We start from the raw sequence: 25,010 nt of genomic DNA, 5'->3' as shown, positions 1-25,010 counted from the left end.
TCTGCGACACTGCAAATATATAAATCATATTTAGTAGTGTCTGTATTCCCCAACCTATTAATCAGTACTGCATTGCGTGGATCAGCAATTCGCGCAAATCACAACATGTGGATAGCCCCCTAAAATGCGGTCACGTGATCTGAGCCCGACAGCGCTGGTAAAGACGCAGCACACTCGAAGGCCCTCGAAGGGCGCTTGCGATAAGCCAAAAAAATCGTTACAAAATCTCTGATTTCTTGATTTTAAGCGCTTTTTTTGGCGAAGCCGTTTTTAAAACTTGGCTAAGCCACCGCATGCTTTGGAAATATGGCTCCGATTCCGCACTTTTGACAGCAAAATTTGGCTTTTGTGGTGGATTTTTGGAAGTGACATCGGGATTTCCTTGTACTAGTGAGTGACGCTGTGTGTAGTGCAGTGCACTGATATGTAATTTGCGTGTGTTGTGGATGCTGGTTTGATATCACGATCGGATGCATGTATGTGTGTATGCATAGCCTGGGGTAATGCGCACGTCTTTGAGTGGTGTACATCCCCTGTGTTGTGTGTAATGTGCATGCGTGCGCGCCACAGGAATTGCCAACACGAAACATTGGCACAACTATGCATACGCTCGTTCTCACAGCCAACCTGTAGCCACGTTCGCACAGCCAAACTTAAAAAAACCTGTATAAATACGTTAAAAACGTTCTGCTTGGCAGCTCTGTGAAGTCTGAGTTTTATGTAAAATCACAGCAGAAAATTCAGTGTTTTTACAAAATAAATATAGAAATCAAAATTAGGATTTACATTGCATGTACTACCTACAAGTGAAGATGTAGATGTAACTTTGCCTCCCTGTTGTTTTACTTTTCCCTTTTGTTGATTTTTTTTATTCTATGCATAATCAGGCCTCTCGCCAAGAAATTAAAAAGGCGTGGCGCGACACTACGGAAAATTTGACCCCGCCCCCCTAAAAAAAAAAAAAAAAAAAAAAAAACGTTTACAAGTATTAAGAGTAATTTGATTAATTGTTATCCCTTTATTATGTTCCGGGTCATTGTCATATTTACCCTTGCACTAAATAATCTCAATTATCAATATTTATAGTATGTTGGAATTTGTGAAATTTGTTATCCAATGTTACGAAGAAAAAAAAATGAATATGATCATAGTTGTTTGATTTTTGTCGAGCTAGACCAAGTCATGTATTTAAAGCTGTAATTATTTTCCTTATATTAAAAACAATATCGCATTTTCTTATTTTCACAAAATTGCAGTACTCAAATTCTCTGCCTCAAAATGACATATACACCCGTCGACTCCAAGACACCAAAAATAAGAAGAGCTGTCGACGTGTTTGTACGCCCGCGTCATTAACATGGCCAGTTCATATTTTTAATTTGCTGGAAATTGTTCTTTAAAAATGAGAAATTCACGAGTTTGAGTAGGATCTCACTATATGATTGTTAAATATCAAAATTTTGAGCTTTTTTTATTGCCCGATATGAAAACATGAAGCCACAAATGAATTTGAACATTTTGATTGACTGCATAGTTGCTTAGTAACCAGACATACTAGTCAGTTCATTCATGACTTATGAAGCCGCCTCTGAGCTAATGTAAACAAAAACAAAGCCATTTATGGGCCGAGTGAATGAACTCAAGTGAATGTGACAGAGAAGAGAGCGTGAGAGAGGTTTTCCCACGCTCATCTTTTCAGGGGAAAGGGGGGGGGGGGGGGAGGAGGAGATAACTTCACGAAAGAGACAGCGCAAGAGAGAGATAGAGAAAGAGAGGGAAATGTACGATGGAGAGCGCGCAAACATGAAAGGGCTAGGCCGCCAAGAAGGGATCGGAGCTGAACAAAGGGGAGACATTAGCATTTTGATAAGATTAGATCATCGACCAAGGCCACGTGATGAGTGATGGCTCACTCGATCGTAGTTGGTAGTTGTAGTTGGTTTCTCAAATAAATAACAAATAGTGATGAAATGTTCCAGAATGAGTGAAGTGAAGTTGTGGGTCTATCTTTGCCTTCCTGTTGGTTTTACTTTTCCCTTTTCTTGAATTTTATTTTGTACAATGCATTTTCGTATTTAGTCGCCCTTTTTACCTGCGGCTGCCATCTTTCCGTCTCCCGATCCTTTCTTTCTTCTTAAACTCTATTTCTTTATTTATATCTTCATCACCAGGCGCGCACGCAGTGAGGGGGAAGGGGGGGAACCCCCCCCCCCCTCATTTTGTGTGTGTGCTTATGGGTGACCCCAAAAACATCATTTCCTGGACCAAAAAAAAAAAGTGCTCTTACCCCCTCCCCTGCCTGTCAGTACAAAATTTTCGGCGCAATTTACCCCCCCCCCCCTGCGAACAAATCCTGCGTACGCCCCTGTTCATCACTTACTTCATCTAATTTTGTAATTCCATCTCTTAGATTTTGTTTTCAATGATTAATGATGATAACGTTATTATATCGTTTTTCAGAATTTCATTGAAATTAAAAATTTAAATTGTGTTCAAGACTGCGAATTCATTCTTTAATACGTCTCCCGATTTCTTTATCTTGAAATTCAATATTTTTTCCTTCACCTACTTTATCTGCCCCCTCTAATTTTTTAATTCCATCTAGTCTTTTAAATAATTTTTTTTTTCTTCTTCTTCTTTTCTTCAATTAAATACAAACTTTATTTTTTCATATATTTTTTTCTCGGAATTGAATTGAAATTGGGGAGGGTGTGCATATTTATTCTTAAACAAAACAGAGAATGTCATAGATCATTGGAGAGTGGGAGAGAGAAAGACCGAGTGAGAGGGGAATTGGAGAGAACGAGGGAAAGAAAGAGGATGCAAGAGATGATGGATGTTGAAATTCTTATTTTAATCGCTTTTTTTTAATTGCTCTTTATCGTAGTCTAGTCACAACGGGAAACAAAGAATGACAGATTTATTATGACATTCCCGCTCTCAGAACAAAGGCGCGTAACGATGTTAAATATACGCGATGTTTTGGAACTTTGGTGTTGATTGACATGACGCCTCATTTCAGATAAGCAATCGACAATAGTTATAATGAATAAATGACACATATTTGTAAAGCTTAGATCCTCTTCTTTCATTTGATGCAACTCATATAATGCATATTTCACGAATGAGCGATTAAAAAACAATTTGAAGACATGATCCTTTGGTAAGTTCACTTTCTGCCCTTTCATAAATTAAACCTCGGCTCAATCAGGAAAAATGATCCAGGAATAACAAATTTCTGTTTGTTTAAAGTAATGCTTGCACTTCCATAATTTGATTAAACGAATTCGTTTTCACTGGCTGCCTGCCGTAGCAACAGAGTTATGGAAATTAAGGAAATGCAAGCATTACTTTAAACAAACGGAACTTTGTTATTCCTGTACAAATATGTGTCTTTTATTTATTATAATTTTGATTAAGTTATCATAAAACATCGATAATTCTCCGTTTCGTTTTCTCATGGGACGCACTAGCTAAAGAAAGTGTTGATTAAAGAAAGAGAGATAGTGGTAGAGAGAGATTAGAAAGGTGACTGGATGAGAGAGAGGGAGAGAGGGCTAACAAAAAAAGGGTCGTATAGAGAGGGCCTGGAGAGAAAGATAACAGATAAGAAAGGAAATAGTGTTGATTTGAGATACAGATGGATTTACTACTATCGAGAGAGAGAGAGAGAGTTTCAAGGTGTATTCCCGAATTAAAAAGGGGAATTGTTGGATCTGTTTTTGTTATCGGAACAAAAATTCTCCTCACCATTGTCCAGTCGCAACAACGACATACAAATAATGACAGATTTATTATGACATTCCCGCCACAAGTCGGCGCTCTCAGAACAAAGGCGTAGGCTGACAATCTTAAATATCGCGGTCTGTCTGAACTTGGGTGTTGATTACAACATTTCCAAGATACGGTTATCAATCCAACTTTCTACTTCATTTGTGCCTTTTCATTGCACCCACGAAAAGATCGATAGAAATGTCAGAATGTCTATTACCCTTCCCAGCTCAATGGGCGGCACAGGGTATGCAAATTAGAAATTGTTCTAGCGCTGCTGGTCGCTACAAGGCGGCCGCGGCGTAGTATCATTCATTCAAAATCAGTTTTCATAAGACCAAACGTCCAAAATGATGACAAAAGATGACATATAAAAAGACATAACAGTCTCGTAGAGTAAATATTTCAAAGAACAAAACATGCATGTCTACGTCCCTCTACCTCTCTCTTCCTCTCTCTCTCAACTCAAACAACGGACCTCTGCATCGATTGCGATTCACACAATTTTCATTTAATTTACATTTCATTTAAAATGGGGAAAGCCTTCCGATCGCTAGAAGGAAGGAATTTTACTGGCAAGGTGATTAAACGAGTTCTTGCCCCTCTTAGCGCGACAAATAGAAACCCTATTCCTCTCAAGAATTATGTAATATTATGTAAGATAATCCCCCCATTCTTGCCCCTTTCATTGGGTACGCGTTTGGGACGCTCGCGTTCTCTAAACAAAGGAGGGTACGCGATGAATGGAGAAGGTTTTAATCCACCATACCTTACGCGTTAAGGACAGTCGCGTTCTGCTAACAAAGGAGGGGACGCGATCGTCCTGAACCCGGACGAACGCGAGTGATAATAAAGTTGCCTTCCCTAAAGGGATAGTTGAGTTCTCTTTTCAGACCGCAAATGCCTTCAAAGTGCATGGTTATTGCTCTTATTCTTATCTATGACATTTCTAGTGCCCTTTTAGGACCTAAAATTACTACAAAGGTAATTTTAGACCCCAAAATGTGTGAAATTTATCCAATATAAATCAGACTAATTTGGCTCGACTTTCAAAAATATACGGTGACCGTTAATTAATTAATAATAACAATACATGGGGCCGGCTGGTTGTGTGTAATATAACCAACACGACAAAGCCAACAAAATAGTTAACATTGGCATTGGCTGAAATACAACGTAAAATGCGCTATTTTGTTTTTTCAACAGTTTTTTCTTCAAATTATCAAATATTTGTGGTGGTACACAAATATTAGAAATCGTTATATATTTATGGATTTTTCAGCCGTCTCTGAACCGATTTTGATCAAACAAAGATGATTTTGTCATGTAAATTGTATGTTCTTTCAAATTTGACACTCATTTTTTCGTTATCTCACAAAAAAATATTTTGTGTAGCGCCCTCTGCAACAGAACTCAACTATCCCTTTAATAGTAGGCATGCATCTTGGTTCTTTATGTATGAATCTGTTCCTCTTTATTGAAAAAATCATACATGTCTGTAAATCATGCCTATATCTCTAATGCATATCTAGCCTGTATCTTTAATAGTTGTTAACATTCTGATGTGTTTATCTTGATAGGATATACCTAGCCCAACCACACCCTTCTTTCTCTGATGACCTTGGGCATGGTCAACTCCATCTCCTCGAGGTCTTCTTGATAGGATATACCTAGCCCAACCACACCCTTGTTTCTCTGATGACCTTGGGCATGGTCAACTCCATCTCCTCGAGGTCTTCTTGATAGGATATACCTAGCCCAACCACACCCTTGTTTCTCTGATGACCTTGGGCATGGTCAACTCCATCTCCTCAATGTCTTCTTGATAGGATATACCTAGCCCAACCACACCCTTCTTTCTCTGATGACCTTGGGCATGGTCAACTCCATCTCCTCGAGGTCTTCTTGATAGGATATACCTAGCCCAACCACACCCTTGTTTCTCTGATGACCTTGGGCATGGTCAACTCCATCTCCTCAATGTCTTCTCGATAGGATATACCTAGCCCAACCACACCCTTGTTTCTCTGATGACCTTGGGCATGGTCAACTCCATCTCCTCAGGGTCTTCTTGATAGGATATACCTAGCCCAACCACACCCTTGTTTCTCTGATGACCTTGGGCATGGTCAACTCCATCTCCTCGAGGTCTTCTTGATAGGATATACCTAGCCCAACCACACCCTTGTTTCTCTGATGACCTTGGGCATGGTTAACTCCATCTCCTCGAGGTCTTCTTGGAAGATTTTTAGACTCAAATAACTTCTGTTCTATATATAGTTAAGTTTTGAATATTAAACAAGCATCTTTGTTGCAAATATTCTATTCTTTTTTATTCACTTTATAGGACGAACCTACCCCAACCATCCATATTTCTCTAATGCCCTTGGGCACGGTCAACTCTCTCTCTTCAATCTTCTGAAGGCATACTCTCTGTTGGATGGGGAAGTAGGTTACTGCCAAGGTCTCAGCTTTGTGGCTGGCATTCTTCTCATGCATGTAAGTTATACGGCAGGGGAAATTGAAGTATATTTGATAGTTACTGTAGAACCAGAAATTTTAGCGACATGAAACATTTGTGATTTTCACATCAATAAACTTCTGAGAAATTGTAAAAATGTGGATTTGTTGTGATTACTTTTGTAGCATGAAACTCTTTTGAATCTGAACCAATCAGCTTGCAAGCATGCAAGCTAAATTTTCTGTTTGTTACTATAACTTAAATAATATTTTCTTTTGAGCCCCAAGACAGTATTTCTTGAGCTGGTGTTGCATTTTTTTGAATGCTCTGTCTACTTCTCATCTTGTCTTCAAATTAGAGCATGTGATTTTTTTTTGAAAAGCCAACAGCAACTTTTAGAGTGTGAGTGGCAATATGAAACGTTAATGTTTAAAGATAATAATAACTCAATTTGTGAAACCCAGGCTACAATAATTCTGAAATAGCCAAAGTTAGAAATGCTATTACTTAATGTTTGCTCAGCTATATTTTACATGATAACATTTTATGTTGGCAGTCAAAACAGATTAACCGCTACCGCTACCGTATTTGCCGGCGATAAGGCTGCAGTTCCGCATAGCCCCCAACTTTGACATTTCCCTAGAACACTATTTTTCCTACAAACTGATACCAAAATCATCAATATTCTTATAAATTTACAGGAAGTTTACCTAAAAAAATGATCGTAATTTAGCAAATCTTCATCGATTTTTAAGCTAGTAGTGTATCGCAGGCAGATTAGCACATTCATGGGGCACTAGAGGGCACTTCGCGTGCATACAGAAATCTGAATGGCCTTCTTGCGGTGAGTCGGCACTTATCAGCCCACAGCTTGGATATGGCAAGGTGGAAGGATATATCTTTTTTATAATATTATCTGGTCTTACCCCTAACCGTCAAATGGAGAAATAAACAAGCTTTTGTATAGATATTAGAGATCTGCTGAGGTTTGTTTGTCGCTTTAATGAATTATACAGTCTCAATTAGAATTCAGAATTATCTTCCTGAAAAGTTAAGAACACTGACAATGTCCTCGATCGTAGTTACGTTCATTTTGCCAGCAGCCGATCTAGCGTTGTTTTGGAAAAAAGCGAGCCCGCTACCTTCCCACCGCGAACCTTTCGAGTCCCGGTAAAATTGTGCGCTGTGAATCCCTGAAGGTGCATTGATCTTGTTGGCAAACTCCCAGCCCACTAGCTTCCCACCATGGACCATTCGTGGAATGGCGAGAGTGTGTGTGCGAGGTACGATTTTGGTTACGCACCTGTGCGAGTCACTTATCAGCTGTCGAATGTCTAAGGACATTTTTACATGTACGATTTTTAGTATGAATATCTGGTCAGTTTTCTTCTTATTTCTTTGGTTGTACAACAATTAAAATTAAAATTTCTTCAAATTTGCTGCTGACGTCGTTCAGACTAATTGTCTGATGTGTTTTCAAGTCAAGTTTGTTAATATATTTTTTGTATGAATTTGCCTATAATGTACGAATGAATGTGCTGTTTTGACCGCTGGATTTTTAGTTGTTGCGCATTGGCCGCACCCAGACTTTTTGATATTTTCTCTTCCAAAAATACTGCGGCCTTTACGCCGGCAAATTCGGTATATAAACACAGAATATTATTATTATTATTATTATTATTATTCAAGTAGAATTGAAGGAAGTGGTAAAGTCAGTAATATGATATTGACCCATTTTTATGTGATCATGGATTGTGAGCAATCAGGAATTGATATCTCTTGTCTTGTTGATGATTTTTTATGATGTTGTTGTTGTACTTCTTTCTTTGTAGATGGAAGAGCCCGCTGCGTTTAAGATGCTGACATACCTCATGTTCAGCTGGGGTTTTAGGAGTCAGTATAAACCAGACATGACAGCTCTACAGGTAAGAGAAATCGTAAGGACTAAGCAAGAAGATGAAATGTGTTCCTTCAGTCCCTGTCTTTAACCCCTAAATACTTGAAATACTCCAAACCAAACATTCAATGTCATGTGTCATACACATTTATAGCAACAGGTTGATTCCATTCCACATACACTTTGGATTCCCCAGTTTTACTCATGTCTTTGAGAAGTTTTTACATCTGTCTGAACCATTCAACTAGTATGCTATGTACTGCTTCAGGAGTGGATTTGGTAGAGAGCTTGTAATATTGAGAGGATTAATGGGTTGAAAGGGCATTGATGCTTGATTGATGAGTAAACAACCAATACCCAAACAATCTGAGTGTTTGCATCCTATAATTTTCTCTTTGCCTCTAAGAGGTGTTTATTCAATATTCAAACAATAACATAATTTTGCTTACAATTCAGCAAATCAATGGAACATCAATAATACACAAGTTATTTATTCAAATATAACTAAGCAAATTCGCAGGAAATTTCATATTTTGTACTTTCAAATGTTCGTTTATTTCTATTCTGTTAGTCATTTCTCTCTTAAATAAGTAAATCAAACTCAAATCTCTATTATCATACCCATACTTATTACGAAAAATAATCATTTTATAAATCGACCAAAAAGCAATACCGGTAGTCATTATCAAATCGATTTCGGTTTGCGAATTCATTTTGAGTAATAAAACAATATCTATCTCTATTCTAAGATTGAAAGCACGTGAAAATAAGTCCTTTAAATATGCAAAGAAGGTTTCACTTGCCTTACATGAAATGAAAGCATGAAGCACATCTTCAGTCTTTTTGCATTTTAAACAAAGGTCATCGTATGAGAGACCCCACTTGAACAGATTGTTACGAACTGGTAACATATTATATAAAAGCTTGAAATTAAGTTCACGTAGACGAAAATCTTTTATCCCAATCAAATTCCTATTAAAAACAGAGGACCATTTAAAGTCCTTCTGCAAGACATCTTCCCAATACAAACAACATTTATTTATTTTAATTTGTTCAAAACTAATCATATTATACCACTGTTTACTACTCACAAGACTAACAGGCTTAACTGATTTTCCAAATACAAAATGGGGGATAGAGAAGTTATGGTCTTTGAAAACCAAAGGTACCCTATGCTTATCATTTATCCAAATTTTTGGAATTGATTTTTGTAACTTTGTATAGTCAAAAATCAAAAATTGTTTACTTCTCCTAGTTTTAAGGCGGATAAATAATTCATTTACTGAAACAAAAGTACCATTTTTAAAGATATCCTTTAAGTATATAATACCACTTTTATACCAGTCTTCATAAAATAACATTTTCTTTTCAAAAACAATATCTTGATTATACCATAAAATATTTTCGTCGAGCTGATGTGTATTTGTTTATGAGGTACCATGCATGTAATATTTCTATATAAAAATATGGGACATTTCTAAGTTTTAAGAGATTTAAAGTATAATCAGTATAATTGCAATTGAGCAGTAGATGCAGCCCTCCCAAACAGTCAAACCAATGTTTACACATGTCTTTCCAATTTCCTGTTGTATTATCTAAAAGCATCCCAAGCCACTTCAGCCTAAAACTAAACATCTGCTTTTTAACATCAATCATTCGTATTCCTCCTTCACAATAATCCTCAGTAACAATACATCGTTTTACCTTTTCAATTTTACTTTTCCAAAGAAATTTAAATATCAGGCTATTAAGTTTTATCAAAAAAGTAGACGGTATTGTATCAACAATCATTAAATGGATAACTTGACTAATTGCAAGTGATTTGATAATAGTCAGTCTTCCAAACAAAGTCAGGTTTCTTTTTTCTCCAGTTGTCTAACAGTTTTTGCATTTTTTCTAATTTATTTTCCCAATCTATCTTTAAAGCACACTGCAGATCAGGTGCGATATAATGTCCTAAGTATTTTACTGGCTCATCTGTCCAATGTAAGCCAAAACAAGATAACGACCATCGTTGTCAGGCTGTTCCAATCCAAATCAAGACAGTCTTTTCTCTATTTAACTTCGGTCCTGCAACTATGCCAAAAACCTCTAATTCGATTAAAATATTTTCAAAAGAATTTATATCACATGCATAAAATAAGGTGTCATCTGCATATTGCAGCAATTTCAGATCAATACCTTTATCATCAATATCTAGACCTTTGATTTCCTTATTTTCTCTCACTTTATTTGCCATTAATTCTGCGGCCATTACAAACAATAAGGCCGAGAGGGGACACCCTTGGCGTATTCCTCTCAGAACACTAAAAGTTTCAGATAACCAACCATTTACAATTACAGAACTTGAAATATTTGTGTATAAAATTGTTACCCACTTCTGGAAAACAGGTCCAAAATTAAATTTACTCAGGCATTTTTTTATAAAAGTTACATCAATTACATCAAAAACTTTAGAAAAATCTAGCATCATAAGAGCACCGTTTTTACCGTTCCTTGTCATGTATTCAATGATATCTTTAGTAAGTCTTACATTACAAGCCGCCAGACGACCTCTTATGTAACCCGACTGGTTTTCATGAATAATTTTACCAATTACTTTTTGAAAACGTTTTGCAAGCACTGTTGCAATTATTTTATAATCACTATTCAGCAATGTGATCGGTCTCCAATTCTTCAGCTCTCGGTGATCCCCTTTCTTGTATATCAAAGTAATTATTCCTTTCCTTTGAGTATCCGACATTTTCTCATTAGCATAACACTCGTTAAGAGCGGCAACTAAAATATCACAGATCTCATTCCAGAACACCTGATAGAATTCCGCGGTTATTCCGTCAGAGCCTGGAGTTTTGTTTTTCTTCATTGCGAATACAGCTTGTTTACATTCCCTGTGTGTTAATAAACCTTCACATATTTTATTTTCATCGTCAGAGAGAGATGAAATATTTTGAGAAAAAATATAATCTTCTGCATTTTTAACATCAATGGCCCGTATTCTGAAGTCGTGTCTAACTTAGCCACGTCTAAAGTTAAACAACTGTTTAGTTAGACATGACTTAGACAGGACTTAGACGCGAGGTCGTGTCTAAGTCCTGTCTAACTAAATTTCGTATTCTGAAGTCGTGTCTAAGTCTCGTCTAACTAAACAACTGTTTAAGTCCTGTCTAAGTGGTGTTTAACTAAACAACTGTTTAAGTTCTGCGCAAGTCGTGTTTAACTCTTTGTCACGACTTCTGCGCATGCCCAGTAGGCGTTAATTCTGACGAAAGACCCAATGCGCATGCGTGCGCGCACCGGATAAATAAATTAACGCGCACAGCTAGTTGTGCGCGTGCTGGTACCATGGTGATGTGATCGTGACGTAATGACTAGACTGCATGTACTTTGTGTACGTACGTACGTACGTAGTACACGTACTGTACACTGAGATTGACAAACACACTACTTATCAGTGCCTCAGTGCTCGGAAGAACCAGAAAAGACACTTCTCCAACAGAATGGTTAGTTTATTATAGATTATGGAATTTCCAAGATGTCACCAGTAGATAAGAATAGTTAATATTATCGAGAAAAAAAATTGGGCTACACGAGAAAAAATCCTGCAAAACGTATTTGAAATTTTAGAGAATGCACGTACCATCGTTCTCCCCCGCAAGTTCGGGGTCAGCAAGTAGAGTGTACCGTCGACGTTGAAAAGCAGCAGAATCGCGCCCTTAAACAGGACTTAAACAACCCCTCACAGTTGTCTAAAGTTAAACAGGACTTAGACAGGACTTCGTGTTTAACTTTATTTAAACACGACTTCAGAATACCAAAAAAGTTAGACACGACTTCGTGTCTAAAGTTAGACGGGACTTAGACAGGACTTAGACAACTGTTTAGTTAAACAGGAGTTAGACACGACTTCAGAATACGGGCCAATATCTTCTTTAGTATACAACTTACTATAAAAATCAACGGTTTCTTTCAATATTTCGTCTTGTTTTTCAATAATTCTTTTCCCGTTTCCTGTCTTCAGCTGATTTATGTTTTTTCTGCTAGCATTTCTCTTTTCTAAGCTAAGAAAGTATTTAGTACTTCTTTCTCCCTCTTCCATCCATCTTGCCTTAGCTCTGATACCAGCTCCTTTAGATTCTACTTTATATATATTTTCCAGCTCTTCTTTTATGACCCTATATTCGTTTTCATTATCATTATTTCCACTTTGGTTATCAATACATTTTTGTAATACATTAAGCTTCATTTCTAAAAACCCTTTTCTATTTTTTTGATCTGCAACTTTATGTTTACAATATTTTTGTGTAAATTCACATATCATTATTTTCAAAAGTTCCCATTTCTGTAGGGGACTCATATTTTGAGAATTCATTGAACTAATAACATCACAAATATTTTTATGATAACAGTCATCAGACAGAACACGACTGTTCAGCTTCCAGTAACCTGGACCCTTTTGAACAGTTTTTGTTTTGATTTTTAAAGAAATTGCATTGTGATCTGCTCTTATTGATGGTCTGATATCTGTATTTACAACTCTCCCTAAAAAACTTTTATCGACCAGCCAATAATCTAATCTTGAAGCAAGTTTTAGATATTTATTTCTCCAGGTAAACTGAATAGTATTAACATTCATTTTTCTCCAGATATCACACAATTCGTATTTCTTTAACAATCTACTAAAATTTAGCGGTTTCTTGTAATAGGAACGGTTTGTTCCCTGAACATGTAAAGTGTCTTTCTTGACATTCAGTACACAATTCCAGCTGCCATTACTAATTTAGATTTTTCATACTTTTCACAAGAATTTGATACGAAAGTATTCAGATTTCTAAAAAACCGTTCTCTTTGCTTTTTCGTAGTTGGTGCATATATGTTTACCATTGTCAATAAAAAGGTTTCCATTTTAACTTTTAGTAACAACTTTCTTCCATCATCACTCTGCTCTATACTAGTGACATCTATGTCTAGGTGTTCATCAAATAATATAGCAACTCCTTTGGAGTGATTTGTGCCGTGTGAAAAATAACACGGCCCATGCCACTCACTTTTCACAATATTTTCAATGTCGGCTGTCCAATAAGTTTCTTGTACGAAGAATATGTGTCCCTTTTGATGTCTAAACCATCTGAAAATTTGACTTCGTTTTTCCTTATTTCTAAGACCACGAACGTTTAAACTTAAGAAATGACAATTGGACATTTACATGAAAAAGGAAGATTGTATAACAAAAATCAAATTGAAATAAGTTTGTTTGACATATCTATCATTTTTTCTTCGGTGGTTTTTTCGTCGACCTTTGCTTCCTCTTTTTACTCTTATCTGTATCATCTTTCACTCGGCGTATTGGCAACTCGGGTGATTCCAAAGATATTTCGGAGGCTTCTTCTTCACTGCCGTCATCGACATCGCATGAAGAGACATTGTTTGAAGCATCTGTACGTGAGGGCGAAACGTAGGAATCAGGATTGCTAGCGAGAGGAGCAAACTTGTTAGCGGAACAGGATGACACATTATCCGGTTTGTTTACTTCGACTCCCTCAGCGGCTCCATGGGGTGACTCTCTACTATCTCCGTGCAGAAATTGCGTAATCTTTGACTGAGCGCGCGTCTGGTAGTCATGGTGCGATGGGTAGTTGTGAGACGATTCTATTGTCGCTTGTTGTCTTCCAGATGCGACGAGTTTCTCGATGCTGGCTAGAACGTGTGGGGCAGTTGCGGCTACGGCTGCTGGTATAGCTGGGATGTCGGGTTTACTAGTAGGATCTTGTGTATGTAATGGAGCTGTTGGGGTATCATCTCTGGTGCAGTCTTGCTGGATGTGTCCTGGTTGATTGCAACGGCGACACACTACAGGGCCACTGCACTGGGAGCGATGATGACCTTCGCTCAGACATCTCGAGCATACAACTTTAGGTCTCGTAGTTGACGGGAGTTGGCCATAGTGGAAGATCTTGCGTTTAAAAAGGCCAAAATTCATGATTCGGGGGAGGGGGGTAGATGGTTGCTGAATATACACAACTCTGTCTCCTGTTAGACAATCTGTCAAACGCCCATCCACGCGGAGGCGTTGGTAGCTAACAGTCCCCAAAACCTTGTACTTTAGTCTCTCGAGTTCATCGATGATCAGGGAGTCATGGGCAGATAGTGGTATGTCCCTAATCAGAAGGCGAAGACTATTTTCATTTTCGTCTCTAAGAAATGGGTTTTTGTCATACACGGCAATGTTTACATTCCGTACATTCAGTCCATTCGTAATGATCTTGATTCTCTTGTCCTGATTTTCTACATACAGTCTCCACAGACCTCCGATTTTCTGAATTCCTTTGATATCACAGCTAGGCACACTTTTACAGAGACATTTGAAAATCTCTTAATTTGTAATCACTTTGTCATCAATCGTTGGGATGTCTTTATGTTTAACAAACACTGGCTTACCTCCAAAGTGCGTAGCTGTTCGGAGTTCATGTCCAGCTTTCCCAGCGTATGACGTACTGTGTGCAATTGCCGCCATATTCAAAATCCAGTTAAATTCAAGTTCAGAGTTACCATCCGAGTCCAGGATATAGGTTGATAGATCGTATAGATGTTCAAAGCGTCTTTCAATACAATATTTCAAGTAAAAAGGTTTCCAAATTTCGAAAAACAAGGGATTTTCAGCTCTCTGGAAAAGGTCGTAACCATTTCAAGTGAAGTTGAATAGCGCCCCCCATCCTATAACAACTTGATCTCATAAGAAATCATGCATAAAGCAAGAGGATAGCACTATCACAGATGTATCGTGATTGCAACCACCCAATCATCAAGTTCTTTAGAAGGCTTTATGTCTCAAATCTTAGCCGGCATAAAGAATACATCATTGTTTCGATGTCTGCTATGTTTTAGCACCTTTCACATAATATGAGAAAATACAAAGGAAATTGTCACTGTATAATTATGCTATTGTCATACCGATTGTTATTGTATAATGACTATATGTTTTGCTTTCCTCTGCTCACATAGATCCAGATGTACCAGCTCTCGCGTCTTCTTCATGACTTTCATCATCGTCTCCATGATCACTTGGAGCAGAACGAGGTGGCTCCGTCCCTATACGCAGCTCCTTGGTTCCTCACCCTCTTCGCCTCACAGTTTCCTTTCGGCTTTGTCTCAAAAGTCTTTGGTGAGTTCTTGAACTTTCTTCAATGCAGGTTTGGATACCAACTACTGTAAGACTGAATCATTCATTAATTAATAATGACAGCCCTTTATTTTCTGCAGTAAGAAACTTAAGCCCACTGCACATTGTTTAATTGGATTGCAATCAAAATCTGTAAGAAATTGCAATATCACTTGATTACAAAATTTAAATGTTTAAAATTACCATGAGTGAGGTTCTTAACAGTCTAATAAATAATCATAATTGCATGGAGTGCTTGGTGTTCTGGCCAGAGAAATAGCAAATGGTAGCTGTGTCAGACCAATCACAGGTTTGTCTTTAATTTGAAGCTGATTTGGTGTTTTCTCCAACTGCAAGACCTGCAATGCCTAGCAATTTCAGTTTTGATCTCAATATTAGGAGCGATTGTACGATTGGGAGCAATTGTTTGATGTGTTGTGGGCTCTACCGGATAGTTCATTCTCATATTTTAACTTAGATCATCTTGTAGACAGAGAGGTGACACTAAAATGTTATCCTCAATATGACTTGACTTGATTTAACTTGGATGTATATTTGTATGTATCTAAGTAACACACTCATTTCCTTTTTGCTATCCATTAGATCTGATCTTCCTTCAAGGGTTTGAGGTGATCTTCAAGGTGGCGCTAGTGATCCTTGGTAGCCATGAAGAGCTCATCCTTCAGTGTGATGGCTTTGAGTCCATCATTGACTTCATCAAGAATCAACTACCATCCCTCGGCATCGTCCAGATGGAGAAAGTCATTAACAAGGTGAGAAGGCATAAAGTACCTCACAAGTTCAGAATCTATCCTTTGTTTAGGAAGGAATGTAGGTAATATATCTAAATTATTTAATGAATGTATTTCATTTCTCAGACAGAGAATGGATCTTTGCTTTTGTTAGTGAGTACTTCAGTTTTTATGCATATCAAATTTACCTCCTACATTGTACCTTGTATTATTTTCTTCAATAGGGGAAACTGAATCTAATATAACTGAAAGTATAACTTAGGCTGTGTTTGTTTTGTAGAATGATTGTTGAGACCACCTGGATTGATATTAGTTTGTTGAATTAGATCCTTGAACAATTCACTGGCATTGAATTCTACCTTCTGCATGGACCGATTGTTCATGAATTTTAGAGTTTCAGGGAAAAGGGATATATTATTTTATTGTTATATTATTTGTTTTATGATCATCTCTGACTTTAAAGGCCTACCACTTAGACATCTCTAAACAACTTCATGCTTATGAAGTCGAGTACCATGTGATTCAGGAGGAAATGCTGCCCTCGCCTGCCCAACCAAAGGCCATGCAGCGAGACATTGATCAGCTGGAGTACAATAACCGTAACGTCCGTCGCCATAACAATGAGCTTTTAGAGCAACTACAGTCTACACACAATACAATCCAGAACCAGAGATCTCTTCTACAAACCAAACAGGTAAGTGGTCAACTTGAATAAGACATTTGTTTGACTTTAAAGTGGGGTTGAAATTGAATGCCTAGAAGAATTAAACAGAATGAAGTATGCCATACAATATTAATGAGTAAAAAACGTTGGCGGGCCTTAGATCATGTGATATTCGCGTGCCTTAGATCACATGATTTTTTCCTCTGCTGCGAATGTTTCCCCTCTCTGCTGCATGCTGCCAGCTACAGTCTACTGCGCTGCATGACAATTACGTCTCATTTCAAAATGATGGCTAGCTGAACTCGATATCGAGTACGTAGCTCATGAAATATCATTACTTCTGTAAGATATTATGAATATCTTTAGTATTATTTGTCAAAGCATATTATTATGTTACGATAATTTTGTTGAATTGGAGTTTCTTAAAGTCTTACGTGATGTTTTTTTAATACTTTAATGCTTATTGTTCCGATCAGGTCAGATGACAGTGTAGGGATGTGAATAAGCATATCAAGCTTGAAAAACTTGACTTGTAACTTCAGCTTGCTGTTACACACTCATTTTTAGAACGAACGAAAGGCACTTCGATATTATTTCAAGAGCTTTAAATTATTTTCCTTCATCAAAATATCAAGGGTAAACCATAATGTTGTGGATATATTTTGACAATTAAATAAATGCCTATTAGTATTACGATTTAATTGTAATAGTCTGATCAACATTATAGACTTGTGTGTGGGACTTTCTTAACTTGCTCAGTCTTCAGCGGGTCATATTTCCACTTCCGTTTCTGAACGCACTCGGTACCACGCACGAAGCATGATTCCTTTCTTGCAGCCTCAATTTTAGAGCAATAAAAACACCTACCATCAACTGAAATGATGTCCATTTATTTTTTAAAGCATCTTGGTTTAATTCAATTGATTATTTTATTGTTTTGAAAGCAGTAACTGTCTTTTCTGTCGCATTATTAGAACAGCAACTTAGTCTTAAGTCCCGCCGCTGCATGCACCCAATTTTTATTGTCAGTGGTGAAAATTTCGGGTACCCGGTCCCCGCCCGAAATTTTCAAGTCAAACCCGGGTTCGGCAAAACCCATGATGACCCAGGCCTACATACAATTTTAATGAGTAAAAAACTATTGGGAGAAGAGGAAGAAGGTGGGTAGTCTCATCTGAACATGAATGTTGTTCAATATATGCCTAACAATGTATTCACCTTTCAGTCTATGTGATTTTCACCCAATATCAACAGGTGTACTAGTCCAAGCAACTAATTTACTACATGGTAAATAATGCTGAATGATTTTCAGCCAGTTTCTCTTAATGCGAAGTCACCAAGTAGGGATAGGAAATAAACAATCTCTTTCTTGCCACTTATCTTGATACTTCATTGTTTGTATCATATATACAGATTGTTAACCATTTAACAATTTTATTTTGGGGTTTGTCACCCTCAGTTTTGAAAGGATAAAAGTTATAATAGGTAGATGTTGTGTATAGATAACGGGAAAACTGATAAATGGAATATGTATGGAGAACAGAGAGGACTGCAACTCCAAACCTGCTGTTGCAAGGGAAGGTGTTGTGGTTATGTTAAATGTATACTTTAGTTTCTAGTACATGAAACTATGATGTGCATTTATCCTTCTTTTTTTCTTCTTCCAGGCAACAGAAAACAACCTGCGATTGGAAATCCGCAACTTAAACCTGGAGCGAGCTGCCCTTCTTGACACTATCGCTAAATTACAAGCTCTGGTTCCAGATAATGTCCTGAGCAATGCCAGCCTGGACCTGATCCAACCCAAGACAGACTTGAAGTGCTATGATAGTGAATCCTCTCTCCAAACCATAGAGAGCACTGCCCCCGGGGGTGGAGGAGACAACCTGTCCATCGACAATGACTCCATCGAGGACATCGACGGCGAGGTCGCAGCCATCAACAAGGTCCACATCCTTAAAGAAGAGAGGTTGAGGAACAACAGTGGGGGTAGCATCGGAAGCGGGCAGAGTGCAAGCACAAATACAAGCGAGGCTGATGTGCCATGTATTATGATAACAGACACAAAATCTATATCGTCCCTTTGAAAGTGAGCAATAGAGAAAGGCTTTAGAACCAACAAGCTCTGCTCCCTGAAAGAGGAGAGCCTGAGGAACAAGAGCAGGGGTATCATTGGAAGCGGGGAGAGTGCCAACACAAATATGAGTGAGGCTGATGTGCCATGCATAATGATTAAGGACACAAGGTCAATAGCATCCGAGTGAAAGTGAGTGAAAGGGAAAGACTTTAGGACCATGACACCTCTGTAAGTGAAACTAGAATTTGAAAAGAAGACAATTTAAAACAAAGGGGTATATGTAGTTTTCTGAACAAAATATCTGTCAAACAGTGTTTCTGTTTATAGGAGATGAATGTGTTTAAAGGAGTTAAATTTATTGTTAACACATGTACATAATATATACAGTAAGCAAAAGCTTTAAATAGATTTATTCTTGTGCTATTACCATCTGAGACTGGCATTATTGTTTTGTGTTCAGAGATTGTTTTTTGATTGTTTGTTATTTTGAATCAGTGGCCTTTATCGTGTGCAGGAATTGTCAACCGCAGTTATGTGCTCTTCTATTTACTTGCAAAACGAATTGATGTGATATAAGATAGTATAGAGTTGAATTGAATGATTTTTATGCCTCAGCACACAGAAGTTGGTGCCGGAGCACTTATGTTTTGGGGTTGTCCGTCCATCCCAATTTATCGTTACCGCAATATCTCAAGAACCACTTGAGTTATGAACTTCAAATTTGATGATAGTATGTATCATTATAGGAAGACAATCTGATTAGATTTTGGAGTAACTAGGTCAAAGGTATATTTAGTCAAAGAGGTCAACTTCTGAAATTCCAGCTATAACCCACTTTATCGTGAAATCTCAAGAACCACTATGGGGTTCAAATTGGTCATAGTATGTATCATCATTGGAAGACAATCTGATAAAACTTGGGGGTATGTCGGTCAAAGGTCTCAAATTTCTGAAATTACAGGTATTATCCTTGTTATCACAATATATCAAGAACCACTCGAGATATGAACTTCAAACCTTGGGACAGTGTGTATCACCGTAGGAAAAAAAAACCTCATCAGAGTTTATGGTAAGTAAAACAAAGGTCAAATGTCATAGAGGTCAATTCATTTAAATTTGAGGTATTACCCTCGTTATCACAATATGTCAAGAACTCTTGAGGTATGAGCTTCAAATATGGTGACTGTATAACTATAGGAAGATGATCAATAGGGGGCTAGTAGGCCAAGATCATTATCCTCAGCTGACATTTGATTACAGGCTTTATGTTTTCATTGTGATATGTCACAAATAATTCCATCCATTTCCTATACTGAATTTAGGGTGGAGGCATGAAATAGATGCAGTCACATATGTCTTTTTTAATGAATACTCCTTTGCTATCATTATGCCTATCTTGTGTGCATTTGTGACTAACATTTTTTTTGTGAAATCACCCTCTTTAAGGGAGGGTGTTTTATTTATGTTAAAGTTCTACATTGTACTTAGCATTTATATACATTTTCTATTCTCATCTGGAGGCCATTTTTTTGTCTTTAAACAACTGTACTGATACAATTTGTGAGAGACATGGCCAATAATTTTGTGTGATCCAAACAAATTTCACTTTGGGAACAAAGTGTTTAAAAAAATGAAAGAAAGACTTGCAAAGCTAATCCAGATTTTTTTTTCAATTTTCATGAAATGCAAATTTTGAGAAAACTTTGATAAGCTAAACCATGAAGCAATCCGTTTATTGAACATGTTTTGTGATAAATATTGATTTTTACAATGATGATGATACTAGATAGTAATATATTACATTTCTTTGGCACATGAAAGAAACAATAACTTGAATTTTTCTAAGAAAAAAAAAAGAGTATTATAGACTTAAATCAACAAATGATAAGTGATAACGCAAATTGGTGTTTAAATGTACCTCTTTCCTAGTTACCTAGAAAGTAGAAAGCACTGTAAATACCTGTATCATATCATGCTAAAAAAAAACATTTTTCCATTCGATTCCCAAGAGGGAAATAGAAACTTTCGAGGATGCTGTGAAACAAAAGTGTGTAAAACAAAATGTATGTCCTAAAAAATCTTTTTGTAGGAGTACTTTAAGGAGTGGAGATGGTGCCACACATTGTGTGCTTGAATGAATCTGATGACTATGGCAATGTCATCTTTAATGCATTTAGAAAAAATGTTATGAAGCACTTATGTAGATGAAAATTATTGGCATAATATCATTGCCCTAGCTCCCGACAGACTTCTAGTCTAGATTTCCTGTAAATGTAAAGCAATGACATTGTGTGTACCTCAAATATGGTCTTCCAAAATTATCATGAAATCATTTTAGACACCATACCACTATTGAAAAATAAAGGAATGACCACTGCACCCAAGCTTTAGAAATCATGTATTACTTTAAAGTTACCCTTTAAAAAAATTGTAAAACTGCATTTCCATTTTTTTTTTGGGTATCTATGATCTTTCTATAATTAATCATGATACATTCTTCTTTTCTGAAGATTCCTTTTTAAGTTTTTGAAATTATTGTTTATCTTGCTCTTGTGATTTTTATAATCACCCATCCCTTTCTTCCAGCCCATATTTCTTGTTAATCTTTTCTCTATTCTTCCTCTCCTCTTCTCATCCTCTTCTTCATCTTCTCGTTTCTTCCCTTTCTTTTCCCCTTTTCTACATCTTCTCTTCCTTTTTCTCCCTTCCCTTTAGCCTCTTTCTCTGCTCCCCATCGTCTTCTCCTCTCATTCCTCTTTTTTGTCTCAATATCATATCATATGCTGCATTGTTGTCTTCCTGTGCTTAAGCTATTTGGACCGTGTGTACTTTGAAGATCTGTCACAACCAAATAATATTCTGTGACTTGAAATGATCATGACATAGCAAATAGGAATACAAAGAACAAGAAATAACAGAATTCCCCGTATCAGTATTCACCATGGCATATCATCATTTAGACATAATTTATAAGAAGAAGAAATGGAGATGAAGCAACAGACGTTATTGATGGTACATGTACATGTATAGTAGTAAATAAGGTATTTCTTAATACATGTGTATGCTTTGTAACAGAGTTCAAAGATATACTTAAAGCTCCATATATTCTGACTTAAAAATAGCAGATGACCTTTTATATATATTTTGTGTAATTACATGTGCAAGTAGATAATATAGGAACACATACTCAGCCAAAGATTTCATTACTGTTTTTTTAACCAATTTTTAATTCTGTGTCGTGAAAAAATTATGTACTGCTGTATTGATTTTTTGTTGAAATAAAAGATATTGATGACAGTTATCTTACATCATCTTATGTCAATTTCAAAACTTCAAACAATTATGTTCATCTTTTTGCTATGACATTTTGACCATCACTCACACAAGATTTGTGTTGTTTTGTTGTACTACGTTCAGGTTTATTGTGATGTCATCAAATTTCTTACAATGAAGTGTTTTATACTTTGAAAGTTTAGTACATATAGCAGAGAAAATATTAAGATTATTGTTTGATAATAAAATATGAGGGTATTTTTCTTCTTCTGGGTCTTGGAAAGCCTGTTACCCCAAAAAACTTTATCAAGGCAATTGTATGAATTTTATCTGTTGTATTCTTAAAGCTCAAGTTCTATGATTTGTTTATTATGTTCAGACTGGATTTTTTCATTTTGTTTATGATTTGTTTATTCACTTGAACAATATTTAAATTGACACAACGATAGGGTGCATCTTCAATTATGGCATAAAAAATGACTGATTCTTCAATGTTAATAGTGAGTAGGTAACTTATTTTCTCACATGATTACTTAGAATTTTTTTTGCAACTTTTAAAAATAGTAATCACTGATAAATAATACCATTACTATTTAAATTTAGTCCAGTCAGTAAGCTATCTTGATAAATATTGATCCCTATTCCCGGCCCCTCTACTCCGTGATCAGAGGGATACCATGCGTGTTACCAAAATGTCCGGTAAAGGGGTACTTTTGAGGCACCAAAGTCTGGCTCATAGTACACAAAAGCCCGTCTTACACACCGGACTTAGGGGGTGCTTTCAAAAGGAGGGAACATGCATATGCGTAACCTAAATAACACTGAGTTGGGGGGGGGTCCGTATTAGCCACTAGAAGGGCCTTCATATTTACAGGTGTCTTATCTTTATATAATGAAAATGCAGATACAATTAGAACATCTTCACACTGCAGTGATACAGGTATCTCATCCTCTTCAAATGCCCTTTGATATTGAAATGACTTTATCAGCCTTAGATAAGATTCAAGCAGAGAAAAAAATGTTTCTGTAAAAAACAAGATGTACATGTAAATTCATCTATTTTTTAAATAGCTAAGCCTTTGTTTGTCTTCACACTTGTACGTGTCTGTTTATGTAATTGAAAGACATATGATTTTTTAATAAATCATTTGAAAACCGAAATACATGTATTTATTCATTATTAATGTTACACTTTTCCTATATATTCTATACTCAAGGTCATTTATTTCTTTCATATATTGTAATCATAACATCTCAGTTTTGTTTTCTTCAGTGCAATTATAACAGCAAAATATGGTCATTGAATTTCTATTTTCATGAACATGGTTCAAAATATATATATCTGTCAGTGATAATCATGCATTCGCTGACAGAAAGCAATGTGTTTAAAATAGTTGAAAACAGGAATATTTTTTTCTTTGTTCACTTTTAAAATGCAACCATTTACACAAGAAATGGTGTAATGGTAGCTATTTTATGTTTAAAAGTTTGTCATTGAGGTTAGCGGTACATGTAAGTGCCTTTTTCATATGAGTTTTTGCTCAAGCATATTAAAGTTTAAAAAGAAGATTATCAGGATATTTCTTGTCCATTTTCATGTTGCTTTGTAATATTCAAATCCATGTAAAGATAGAAATGGATGTGTTATGTTATAATGTAATTGTGCTTTCCGGTATACTGATATCTTAACCACTTGTGTACTGATAATTTTGTGTACATGTTCCTTATTTTACGTTTGTCTCTGTAATTTGATTGAGCTTATTATTTTTAATTGAACACATATGTCTGTTAATGTTGATATGTATGTGATCGTAAACACTGAAATCATTGTTCTACCGCAAAATTGAAGATGTAATGTTTTCATCTTTCTCTGCTGGATATATATTATTTATCTCAAAATTCAAATGAACGCACATGGATCAGTTTCCAAAGTAGTAATTCTCAAGTAATATTTGCAGAAAATATAATTCATGTTCAGATATTTACATTAAATTCAAAATGTATATATTTTGATCATTGCCATGTAATGGTTGGAGCAGATTCAAGTTCTTCAATTTTGATGAAAATACATGTGTTTAATTAAAGTACTAAGAATCTAGTAATCTACCAATACAATTTTAGCCAAATGTTATTTGTTGATTAAACCATGCTTTATACAGCAAATATGCATCATTAGTATCATTCTTAAACCAATATGCCAATTTTCTGTATCAATTTATTTCTCTTAAATCTATGAGAACATAAATTTGATTTCATCACTTTGCTCAATGGTATAATCATTTGGTGCTAGCAGTTATGTGCGCAGATTGGCATCAATCTGCGTACAAATAAAAAATATTATCATGATGCTGAAACAATTATCTGATCAGAATATGTTAGATGCTAGAAGAGAGGGAAAGAGGGAATTATTAAAGGGGAAAAATGAGATCTGATGAAAAAAGAGCAGAAACAAATATTAAACAAAAATGGATGAGGTTAAGGTCACCTTTGCCAAATGTGATGTTCAAAGCACTTGGCAAGACACCATTGAGCTACCAGGATTCTATGTAGAAGTGGAAGGAGAGAGAGAGAGAGAGAGAGAGAAGAGCTAGCGGAGGGAGTGAGAAGACAAGAGGAGAGGGAAGAGAGCTAAGGGGGAGAGAGAGAGAAGACACGAGGAGAGGGAAGAGAGAGAAGAGGAGAGGAGATGAGATGAAAGAGAGCTAGGAGGGAGAGAGAGAGAGAGAAGAGGAGAGAGAGGGAGAAGAGGAGAGAGAGGGAGTGAGAAGACAAGAGGAGAGGGAAGAGAGCTAATGGGGAGAGAGAGAGAGAGAGGGAGTGAGAAGACGAGAGGAGAGGGAAGAGAGCTAAGGGGGAGAGAGAAGATGAGAGAGAGGGAATGAGAAGACAAGAGGAGAGGGAAGAGAGCTGAGGGGGAGAGAGAGAGGGAGAGAGGGAGTGAGAAGACAAGAGGAGAGGG

General features: G+C 36.6%; 1 protein-coding gene across 5 annotated transcripts in view; it reads left to right on the top strand.

The window, feature by feature from the left end:
* LOC584717 (TBC1 domain family member 1) overlaps positions 1-24,214 on the top strand; it is a 105,319-nt gene extending 81,105 nt beyond the window's left edge. For all 5 annotated transcript variants that reach the window (XM_030981048.1, XM_030981049.1, XM_030981050.1 and 2 more), the window contains 6 exons: positions 6,119-6,270; positions 8,065-8,157; positions 15,129-15,288; positions 15,889-16,058; positions 16,501-16,731; positions 18,369-24,214. In XM_030981048.1, the coding sequence (XP_030836908.1) occupies positions 6,119-6,270; positions 8,065-8,157; positions 15,129-15,288; positions 15,889-16,058; positions 16,501-16,731; positions 18,369-18,788 (1,226 nt within the window). In that variant the 3' untranslated portion in view covers positions 18,789-24,214. The remainder of the gene's footprint in view (positions 1-6,118; positions 6,271-8,064; positions 8,158-15,128; positions 15,289-15,888; positions 16,059-16,500; positions 16,732-18,368) is intronic.
* Positions 24,215-25,010: the final 796 nt, after the last annotated feature.

The sequence above is a fragment of the Strongylocentrotus purpuratus genome, unplaced genomic scaffold (assembly GCF_000002235.5).
Source record: "Strongylocentrotus purpuratus isolate Spur 01 unplaced genomic scaffold, Spur_5.0 spur5_scaffold_11, whole genome shotgun sequence".
Taxonomy (NCBI): domain Eukaryota; kingdom Metazoa; phylum Echinodermata; class Echinoidea; order Camarodonta; family Strongylocentrotidae; genus Strongylocentrotus; species Strongylocentrotus purpuratus.
This window is presented reverse-complemented; position numbering and strand designations above follow the sequence as displayed.